The sequence below is a fragment of the Propithecus coquereli genome, unplaced genomic scaffold (genome assembly GCF_000956105.1).
Source record: "Propithecus coquereli isolate 6110/MARCELLA unplaced genomic scaffold, Pcoq_1.0 Scaffold349, whole genome shotgun sequence".
Classification (NCBI taxonomy): Eukaryota; Metazoa; Chordata; class Mammalia; order Primates; family Indriidae; genus Propithecus; species Propithecus coquereli.
This window is the reverse complement of record NW_012149163.1, coordinates 213059-224565: the sequence shown is the minus strand read 5'-3', so window position 1 is coordinate 224565 and position 11507 is coordinate 213059. Positions and strand designations below refer to the sequence as shown.

The 11507-nt window shown below is 42.8% G+C and overlaps 1 protein-coding gene across 5 annotated transcripts in view; it reads left to right on the top strand.

Moving 5' to 3' along the window:
* TACC1 (transforming, acidic coiled-coil containing protein 1) overlaps positions 1 to 11507 on the top strand; it is an 83342-nt gene that overhangs the window by 46261 nt on the left and 25574 nt on the right. For 3 of the 5 annotated variants that reach the window (XM_012651114.1, XM_012651113.1, XM_012651112.1), the window contains exons 1-2: positions 5224 to 6285; positions 10776 to 10836. In XM_012651114.1, the coding sequence (XP_012506568.1) occupies positions 5525 to 6285; positions 10776 to 10836 (822 nt within the window). In that variant the 5' untranslated portion in view covers positions 5224 to 5524. Of the gene's footprint in view, positions 1 to 5223; positions 6286 to 9451; positions 9488 to 10775; positions 10837 to 11507 lie in introns of those variants that run through there. The other 2 variants (XM_012651115.1, XM_012651116.1) reach the window with 2 other exon arrangements.

Sequence of the window (11507 nt, the reverse complement as noted above, 5' to 3'; positions counted from 1 at the left end):
GTGAAATGGAGACAAAGGAGAAATTGGTAGAAGGGGATTAGGTTTGGGGTCAAAAGATATTTTTATGCTTCATAAAAGCTTTCTAGGCCTTTATTCCTGCTCTTAGATAGACTGTGTTTCTCTACTTATTTGGGCCTAACTTGCAGCTTCTAGGATGTGTAGTGTCTTTTCTATGTCAGTTCTCTGATTCTCTGATACCATCTGGGTGTTCAACAAATCAATCAAATTGGTTTCTGCTCCTAGCTACGTAGAGTCAGCATCAGACTGCACAGGTTTCCGGGCTGTCTTACAAGACTGCTTTCACTTCAGATGGCAGTCAGAGTCCCAGGCCCGCAGGTCACCTGCACTTCTGTCCAACTTGGCTACAAATTGGGGGATTCCAATACCAGTACACCCTCCGACCCCAGGTTTGATAATTCACTAGAATGACTCCCAGAACTTAGGAAAATCCTTTACATGTGTTTACTGGTTTACCATAAAGGATACAGCTCAAGAACAGCCACATGGAAGAGATGCACAGGACAGGGTCTGGGGGGGGGGGGTGGCGCTTCCGCGCCCTCACCGGATGCCACCCTCCCAGCTCCTCTAAGTGTCCACCAACCCAGAAGTCCTCTGCATCTGCTCGCTCTAGAGTTTTTTTACCCCATCTCCAGCCCCCTTCCCCTCTCCAGGAACGGTGTGGGGAGGGCTGACAGTTCCACGTTCTGATCCTTCTGGTGGCGAGGCCCCTCCCTGAAGTCACTGGGATGTGAGATACTGTTGTGTGTTTCGAGTTCAGAAAGACCAGTATGTGTGTCTGTGAGATACAGGAGGCTTGTCCGCATTTTGACAGCTTTCTCCATTGTCATATCAGGTATTTAGAAACCCATCAAAAGGGTCATCTGTAACTAAAGGAGAGGACGTGACGGACAGATCTCAGAGGAGCTCACAGGCGGTATTTCCCCACAAAGTTAAGATCTGTGAAGGAGAAACCAAGCATATTTGAGAATGATGCCCAATCTGAAGTGTTAATATACATCTGTGTACATCATTTTCCAAGTAGTTGCTGTTTTATCTCCTCTTAAATGAGATTCTACATGCAAAAGCAGCTTCCAGTATATGTTAGTCGAAGTTTCTCTCAAGTTTCAAAAATACTTTGTGATAATGACGTCTCCCCTCTTCTAAGGCTTTCAAGGTTTTTCATAAACTTGTACTTTAACCCGGTATATTTTCAGCATACTAGAGTGCAAGCTAGAATGTTAAGTTGTTTTTACCTCAATACTTAAAATTCTGGCATTCCATGCCTTTTCTTTTAAAAATATTGCAGAGAGGGAGGGAAGAACTCGTTTTACATGAGAATAGTCTTTATCCCGCATAAGCATAAAAGGCATCTGCTGTTTTAAGAGCACGAGTGGGTGACTCATACAACCTTCTAGAGTTAGGGAAGGCTGGTTATTGAAAGGAAGAGTTTCATTAACAGCAACAAATGTGGCAGAAATGGAAATGTTGGTCTATTTTTGGATTTCCTCTGTGTTTGCTTTGAATTTATCTACTAATCTAATCTCTAAGGGTCTGTGTTCACCAAGCCGCCAGGCAATGCTGGGCTTGTCAGAATCAAACTCATCATTCTAGGGAGAGAGGTTTTCTGTGCCCTGTAAGGAGATTTTTGGGGAATACAGAATTTTTGTGAAAATGGAAAGGCACATAAAGGTAGGTTAGTTACATAACAGTGCGGAAAGCAAGGACCGACAGCTGTGGCTAGACCTCTTAAATTGGTGGAAGATTGGGAACTGGTGCCTGCAGAGAATCTGGGCATTTTACTTCTTACTGAAAGTTCCCTGTGCGATACTGGAATGCCAGCTTCTGTTTGAGGGCAGCCCTAGGTATGTGGGTTCAGGTGGTACTTGCTGATTGGTAGCGCAAATGCCAAATAGAATCCTACCCAGGTGTCTTTTTGAGGTATGTGGTTAGTTTGGTTTTTTTTCTTGTTTTGTATTTTCACAGCTCCCCAAACTGGTTTGATAGATAAATGAGCAATACCTTCCTCCGCCCCGTTAGGACTTTCTGTTGGTGACTGAAGAGACCAAGGTGGGGTCTGCAGTGCGTAGATGTAGGACCGGGCAAGTTTATTTACCTGGTACCTGCCCTGAGCTGGCCAAGAAATGACCGAGCAGAGGGTCTTTCCAGCAGATCTCTCAGCCGTCTGCTCAGCCCGGGGACTGTAGCCAGATGAGGGGTGTTTGTCTTCCTTCCCCATTCCACGAGGGCAGGGCTGCCGGCTTTCTGGTGTAGCAGATAAGGGTCCTGTAACACTCACCCGAACACTGCTTCCATCTCGATTCCCAGACACAAACACCAGTAAGAGGACCGTGCGGGGCCGAAGCTATTTCACGCAAAGCCCTTTGCTCTGTTTCCATATCTGATGCTACCCCTCATGGGGTGAGGGGATGACACAGCCACTGACCCTCCTTAATCTGCAGAAGCTGTCGGTGTCCAGGGACAGTGGCTGGGCAGGGCTGGGGCTAGAGCTTTTGTTTTAGGCTGAGATGTGTATTCCTCCCTCCTCCCCAGCTCTTGGGCTCTGCCCTGTCCCTGGGAGGTACACACTCCCTCTCCAGAGTTTCAGGCTCTCAGCTCGGTGAAAGGATCCTGTAAGATCATAATACTGTATCTTTACTGTACCTTTTCTGTGTTTAGATGTGTTTAGACACACAAATACCACTGTGTTGCAGTTGCCTACCGTGTTCGGTACAGTCACCTGCTGTCCAGGTTTGTAGCCCAGCAGCAATAGGCTGTACCAGGCAGCCGAGGAGTGTGGAAGGCTGCACCGTCGAGGTTTGTGTAAGTGCACTCTGCGATGTTCCCACAGCAACAGAGTCACCTAACGACACGTTTCTCAGAATGTGTCCCTGTCGTTGAGCAACACGACTGTATCCCCTGTTCCAGAGAATAGAATTCAAACAATCAGACCGTTTCAAACATAAGTGGAAAAGGTACCATGGCCAGCCCAGAAGCACCCCTCTGTAGACCCCAAAACTAAAGAACCAAATTAAAAAAATTAGTTGGAAAGCATATTCACAGCAAATGAAAGGAGGTAGTTCCTGTCATAACATTTATTAATACTATATGCTAATTAATTTGGGGGTAAATATCACTTTAAGTAAATCCTACACATTTATTACCACTATTTTAGAAGTGGAATATTTATTTTACCAAATCCATCATGATTTATTTGGGTAATGAATTCTTCCAGCACATCAGTTTGATTTATAGTAAAATGATTCAAAGAAAAATTTGGATGGGGAACTGAGAGGTTGGGGAACAAATACCCTTTATTGAGTGTCTACGATGTTATGTCGTACATCACTTAATCTGTTAGTATAAAATAGTTTGCTAGGTGTAGAAGTGGTGGCTCGGGGCCATTTCTTGTCAGAATGTGGAAAAGCTGGTTCTCTCACTGTGTAACCCACCTGCTCTTGCTGGGCACCAGGTTAAGGTCTTTAAAATACAACCTCTTTCCTAAGTTTTTCAAGATCTGTTGCCTGCAGTGGGATCATCTGTAGTGTATCTGAGAGATGCTGAAGTTCTCTTCAAGAAGTCACCTGAGTAAGTTCCTAGAAGGCCAATTCATTTCCAGTTATTTCCATATCACCATTTTTAGAGATGTACTTTCCCCTTTAACTATAGTTTTCAAAATCTTTAGGCCGTGGAACCTTTCTTCAAAGAAAATATTATGTGGACTCTAATATATAGCAGATTAAGGTAATACAGTTGTAAAAATTCAAAACACTAGTTTTAAAAACAATGGGATTCATGTGATTAAAACATACAAAATAACTAAATCAGAGTCTACTTAAAATCAAGTATTTTTCAGCTGGGCGCGGTGGCTCACGCCTGTAATCCTAGCTCTCTGGGAGGCCGAGGTGGGCGGATTGTTTGAGCTCAGGAGTTCCAGACCAGCCTGAGCAAGAGCGAGACCCCGTCTCTACTAAAAATAGAAAGAAATTAATTGGACAACTAAAAATATATAGAAAAAATTAGCCGGGCATGGTGGCGCATGCCTGTAGTCCCAGCTACTCGGGAGGCTGAGGCAGGAGGATCGCTTGAGCCCAGGAGTTTGGGGTTGCTGTGAGCGAGGATGACGCCACGGCACTGTAGCCTGGGCAACACAGTGAGACTCTGTCTCAAAAAAAAAAAAAATCAAGTATTTTTCAATAGTGTTTCGATTACATGTTATTGAAAGAACCTTGATTTATGTAAGTCAGTAGTACAAATGATAAGTTTTTAAACAGTTCAGCTTAGTACCTGAGTGTATGCTTTAATTAAAACGTTCCAGATGTCTGAAAGAGGAGCAGAGGGAGTTTGTGTTTCAGAATTGTTACTAACAATATCTAATGGTTCATTTAATTTAATAATTTTGTAGAGGTGAAAAAGTACATAAAATGGTTTCTCATAAGTTTAAATCTTTTTGGTAGAAAATGTAACACGGAAATATTTAAAAGTATCATTTTTAAAAAAATCTCAGATATTTTAGTGACTCTGTTTATCAAGTAGTGATTGTTTCAAGGCAGATTTCCTGTTTTGTGTGTTCTCAGATTCTCCAGCACCAACTGAGTGTCTAGCAGTTCAGTTCAGTTCTGACACTGTATTTAGGACAGACCCCACAAGTAAGGGCTCAGTCCCACAAGACTGCCCCACTTCAGAAGCCAGTCACAAGTCCTAGTACTTCTGACCAACTGGCTATAAATTTGTGGGTTCCCATAACCCCTTCTTCAAGTTGTGTTTTTAACATCCAAAGACTCAAATCTGCTCACTGCATAAAATTCTGACCCCAAAGCTGTCGGGCTATTCCTGGGAACTGTTTCGGCGCCGAATGTGCATCCGCACAGCTCAGCTGTCGGTGTCTAAAGATTCCTCCAGACCAGCTTTGACCTATGTTATATACACTGCAGTACACTCTTGATCTATTTAGCCTTTTTCTAAATGGCTCTGCTGGCATACTTGTTATTCATATCCCTTCAATAATGCACATGTACAATTTGGGATAGGAAAATTCATTTTCGAGTATATGCCAGCTGTTCTCTTCCAGCCTCTGCCGCCATCCTTGCTGAATTTTAGAGGTGCTTAGTAAAAGCAAAAAGGGAAGAATTTGCTCTTTGTTTATGTGAATTCAGGTGGTAGAGAATATTTACGAATGCCAGAAAGATAATTCTTTAATAGAAGGCTTTTGTGTTTTGTTTTAGAATCACAAGAAGCTGATGAACGGCTGGTAGCTGAAGTGGTTGGAAAATACTCATCAGAGAATTGTTCTAGACCTTCAGAAAATGAGGTATCTCAGCAGGCTGTTGGTTCTCACTTAGTCAAGGATTTCAAAGAAGAACCTGAACACGATATTAGCAAAATTTCGGTCGTGAGGCCATTTTCAATAGAAACCAAGAATTCCACAGACATCCCGGCAGCTCTGGGAACAAAAGCGGCTCATGGCTGTGTGACTGCAGTCTCGGCCTTGTCCCCCAGCACAGCTGGCACCATCCAGGATTGGGCAATGACAGAAGGCAGCATGGGGGTTACACTCGCACCCGCAGAAGCTGATCTCAAGGCCGGAAGCTCCTGTCCAGAACCCATGCCTTGCAGAAGCAGACTAAGAAAGCCCAAACCCGTCTCTCTGAGGAAGAAAACAACTGGAGGAGAGTTCTCAGACCCTGAAACTGCTTTGGAGGGCACGGCTCTCTCCAAGGCATCCTGCCAGTATCCTGGAGAACTGGATGGGAACGCAGATCCTTCTTTGCTAGGAGAAATCTCAGGCTCCCTCAGTAGTGACACCAGTGATTTGGGGGTCCAGCTGCCGGAGGAGGCAAGGAGCTCACCTCTCAAGCTTGAGTTTGATTTCACAGAAGATGTGGAAAACGCAGAGGCCAGGAAAGCCCTTCCAAGGAAACTTGGCAGGAAACTTGGTAACAAACTGACTCCCAAGATACAAAAAGATGGCGTCAGTAAGCCAGCAGGTGTAGAGCAGCCTGCAGGCCCACTAAGAGATGCGCCTAGCTCTCAGGCGTCTTCTAAAGTAGATCCCAGTCAGTGGGACGACCCCAGCTTTAATCCCTTCGGGAGCCGCTCCGTCCTGCAGAACTCCCCTCCCCTCTCCTCTAAGGGCTCCTACCACTTTGACCCAGATAACTTCGACGAATCCATGGATCCCTTTAAGCCAACGACGACTCTAACAAGCAGTGACTTTTGTTCTACCACTGGTAATCATGTTAATGAAATCTTAGACTCACCCAAGAAGGCAAAGTCGCGTTTAATAACGTGAGTGATGATGGGTGCTGGGTATTGTGCTCTGGGGGTCTCTGAGTTTGGCAGCTGCTACTTTGGTTTTGGTGAACTGACCTCATCTTTGAAGTGCAGCGGGGCAGATGCAACGCTCATGACTTTGTACCGCGGTCTTCGCTATTTTGCTTAACTCTTGTGTGGAATCAGAAACAGCAGAGATTTCCTTTTGAGATTTCTGCCTTATTTCTGAATCCTTGGCTTATTCCGTTTAGCTTGGATTTTTTTTTTTTTTTTTTTTGGTTTTGTTTTTGTTTTTTAAGAGTAGCATGAGATAGGCAAGTAGACATTTGATAGTTTCCAGAAATCCTAGTTGGGCTTTCGGGAATCACTTCATATACAGAATTCAAGTGTCAGTGCTAACCACCGTCTTCAGATTCTCTATGGATAAAACAAAATTTCCAGGACTAAAAGTTACCTGTCTGGTGTCAATGTGTGGAAACTGTTCCAAAAAGGTCTTGGAGAGAAGTCTTTTTACTTAAACAGAAAGCTGTGGTTTTTGTTGGAAATAAACCTCCAACTAAAAGTTAGTGAGAATTCTTGTCTCTGTATGTAGTTTTGGGCTGATCAGCAGGCAGGTGAATTTCTAATAAGGATCAAGAATAATGTAAGCAGTCAGTTAAATCTGACTAAATTATTTGGTTAGTCTTCTGTGGAGTACCGTCTGCTCTCCCTCCCCCATTTCTCCTGGGAAACCTGGATGGACTTTTCCAAGGTCCTTGGGGTTCTCAGATGATCACCTCGGGCCACATTCCATGTTAAGTTTCAGTTTAACTTTGTTACAAGATGACTTTATCACAAAATTTAAGTTGAGTAGGTTGCAACATGGTCATTCGTCGTCTAGCAACGGGGCGTAGTTCTGAGCAACGCGTCGTGAGGTGATTTTGTGGTTGTGCGAACATCACAGGACACACTCACACAAACCTGGACAGTGCGGCCTGCTGCTCCCAGGCTACACACCTGTACAGCATGTTACCGTACTGAATTCTGTAGGCAGTTGTACCCCAGTGGCATTTGTATATCTAAACACATTTAAACGTAGAAAAGGTACAGTAAAATGTGATAAGAAAAATAAAAAATGGTACACCTGTATAGGGCACTTACCAGGAATGGAGCTTGCAGGACTGGAAGTTGCTCTGGGTGAGCCAGTGAGTGGTGGTGAATGTGAAGGCCTCGGATGTCACTGTGCACTGCTGTAGACTTTATTATAAACTCTGGACGCTTAGGCTACACTAAATTTATTTATTTTTTTTAAATTTGTCTTTCTTCAGTAATGAATTAACTTTAGCATACTGTAACTTTTTTTTTTTTTTTGGAGACAGGGTCTGGCTATGTTGCCCAGGCTGGTCTCGAACTCCTGGCCTCAGGTGAACTTCCCACCTTGGCCTCCCAAAGTGCTGGGATTATGAGTGTGAGCCACTGTGCCTGGCTATTATTGTAACTTTTTTAAAAACCTTTTTGACTTTTGTGATAACATTTAGCTGAAAACAGAAACACATTGTGTAAAAATATTTTCTTTATATCCTTATTCCATAAGCTTTTTTGTATTTTAAAAATTTTTTACTTTTTAAACTTTTTTGTTAAAACCTAGGGCCCACACAGAGTCAGGGTCATCAAGATATCACTAGGTGATAGGAATTTTTTGGCTCCATTATAATCTTATTGGGCCCCCAACGTATATGTGGACTGTCATTGAAACGTCATTATGTGGCACATGACGGTATATACCTTTGCGACCCTGTGGCATTTTACTAAAAATTAGATATGAAGAAAGACCAAGGACATGAAGGACGAAATAGGAAAAGGGAGTATGAAACATACCATATTCGTAGGTGTCAGTATAGATCAGTCAGGGCAATACTTTTCAGCATTACTGTGGCTTAGAGGAAAAACTCCAGATGGTAGGTGAAGTACAGTCGAAAGGAAAATACCCAGAGTTTTAAAGAGCAGAAATATGGATTTCAGGACCAAGAAAGTTGAACAGTATGCTAATCAGTTCTTTGGCAGCCCTAGAACATTTCCCCAAAATTTCTAAAGGGAATGAAGTGTCATTAGTAGCTCTTGATCTGTTCTTTGATTATATATGAACAGTTAAACGTTTGTTGAAAAATATTATTGATTGGGGTCTTATTTTGTGGCCTTTAAAGTTAGTTACGTATGATGTCTAGAGAGCACTTGGGGTACGTACTGGGCACATCACTGCCTTGGTCCTTCCCCTTGTAGATATGGGGTGCTTCTGCCTACCAAAATGGGTGAATCGTTTGGGCGCCTTCGTTTCCTCTGCATGCGGCAGTGCATTCACGTTAGTAAGATTCAATCTGGGCCAAAGAGAGGGAAGTTTATTCTGTACGTTATGTTCAGCAGCATTTGCCTCCTATTCTGTTTTTCTCCAGTGAACTTCTTGATCTAATATACTTCATAGGGTTTTTTTTTTTAGGCACACAATGAAAATTCTTGTCATCTTGTTCTTTCCATAAGAAAGGAGTTCTAGACTTCTTGTGTAATGCTGGGGTTTTGATTAGCAAATCCCTTCATTCATAGGAAAGACTGAAGACACACGTACGTGGTGGTGGAATCCAGTGGAGAGTTAGGAGTTTTGCATGACATTCAAAAAAGATGCGTATGATTGGCTTCTCAGGTTCTTCTTCTGTAAAATGGAGACACTGTAATACGGTTGAGATTTTGCATACCAAATAAGATAAATTCTGTGAAATCGTTTTAGGCTTCTTAGTGATACATACCTATTACAGAGAGATCCAGATATGTTTTCAACTATGTTTTTATTCATGCATTGCTTTCATATGGATGACTAGACATTTTAGAGTGAGCATGCTCAGCAGTGAAATACTGTTTTTATTCAGTCACAAATATTTGGAAGTATACTTTCCATCTACAAATGTGAATTGGTGGCATTTCTGAGTGTTTCTACCACTCTCTCGCTCCATTATAGTTCAGGGCCTGTTAATCATTCACTCACCAGAGATAACATTCATGAATATGACATTTTTAGTTTGTATCTCACCTCATAGAGAGAACTGTGCAGCTTTTGCATCTACCAGACTAGAGATAAATAATCCAGTCTTTACATGATTTTTTTCTCCATCTGTCTGTCTCTTTCCTGGCTCTAATTTTGTTGGTGCATCAGGACTACTGAACAAGTGAAATTTCTCTGTTTTCTGTTGTAAGTACTCCTGCTGTTTCTGTTTGTCCCTGGGACTGCTGGCAGTTTCCTCTCCCAGCCTCCCCCAGCCATCTCTCCATAGCATGTTGGCTTCTATTTCTGAGTTTGAGTTTCTGATGATTTTTTGCATCTCATCCGCCACTTCATGAGTCAGCTTAGCCTTGCAGTTGCCTGCACCTGAAGGAGCGGGGCTCGGCCTTCCCACCTTAGGTGCGAGAGCTTGCGCTCCCTGGCTTGGCGGGTGTCATGTGGCGCTTTGACAGTACCAAGAGCTGGCTTGGCCCCAACATCATCACACAGCAGTGGTTTGAGGGACTGCTCTGCTATTAAATACTGGAAATCATTGACTTTTTTGATAAGATAAAGCTGGTGACTTGGAACAGGTGGTAAATGTTACTGAGTCAACTCGAGCTTGGTGGCAGAGGATGGCATTACGTAAGAGCATTAGGGAAAGAGGACCACGAACTAGTGATCATATGCACATTCTGGTGACTCATGTGCTTGCCTTTCAGTTTTTTTTTTCACAAAAGAAAAAATTTTGCAGATAATTTTTTCCCTTTTTTTGGTCAGAGAGGCATTTTTACTGGAAATTTCAAGTTTATTAAGACAGAACAGAATCTGAATTAGTCCTGTGACCACAAATTATGTGCTAGTCTAAAGCTAACGGGTGGTCCAAGCTTTCCCCAGTTTTAGGTTTTGCATAGTACGTGGTGTTCACCTTCCGTCTACTATCTAATAGGAATGGTAATGATTTACTCAGATACTTGTATTTTTACACTTTCTGTTGACCACAGTTCTTCTCTGTTAGCACACAGGTCTAGACTGGAGCTGTGTGGTGCGACTTTTGTGGCTTTTAGTGCAATAAAGAATTTTTAAAGAATGGTCGGTCCAGCGTGATGATTTTTCTAATGAACATCAAAACCAATTGAGCGAGGATCCGAGGAACCGTATGTCTCTAGCTGCTAAGGTTATGCTGTCTGAACGGCTTTTGATGATGTGTAATTAAAAACCGTGGACGTCAGCATACTGGTGTGTGACAACCCACAGAAGCAAGCAAGGTGGTCTTTTCAGAGAACGAGCCCAGCTGTAGTTCTTTGCTTACCCATCTCTTGAGAGATGATTCAGAGGCATAAAAGGTGTCTCTGCCTCCCTGACGTGTAGATGTGTGATTTGTGTGGTGCTGTATGCTTTGGCTTCTATCTGCACACACTGCTCTCTGCTCCATCTCATAGTTTCAGAGTGGTCGATGTGATTCCAAGCTGGCTTGTTTGTGTTTTTCTCTTTCCAGGAGTGGCTGTAAGGTGAAGAAATACGAAACTCAGTCTCTCGCTTTGGATACATGTTCTCAGGTAAGTCTGTGCCTGTCACCAGAATGTCACTTAGACCAGTGGTCCCCCAGTTGGAATTTGCATCCCTCTGGGGGGTGGTTCACGAAGACTTTCCAGTGGATGTTTGTATCTTAATGTCCTAAAACCATCCAAGAAGGCCCCTGAAGACAAGGGAGCCCTTCCTCAGTGATCCTTTTTTCACTTTTCTTTTTGTCAAATTTCCACTCCAAGTCTTACAAAGATGCATCACTACAGGGTGTGCAAACCTCTGTGGCACCAAACAAAGGGAAGATTTGAACTATCATGTCAGTTCTGAGAAGGTAATTGACACTAATAACTAGGGAATGCTTTTTTGTGGGGTGTGGGGTGTTGGGAAGCAGAGCCCTGGCCGGAAGCAAGGCATAGATGCTTCCTGAAGAGTGCATTTTTTTAAAGTCAGATAGTTTTTATTGCTTTCAACAAAATAGGAGGACCTGAGTTATTGGCTGATAGCTCATTAAAAATAATTTTTGATGATAGAACTTTCTGGCACATTACTTAAAAAGGGGTTCAAAAGAGACAGGCTCATGCCACCATGCCCAGCTAAAAACTTGCAATATTTTGAAAATAAATTATGTGTTAGTAAATGTAATGATAACTCTCCAGAAGAATTTTTTTTTTTATTTTTTGAGACAGAGTCTCACTCTTTTGCC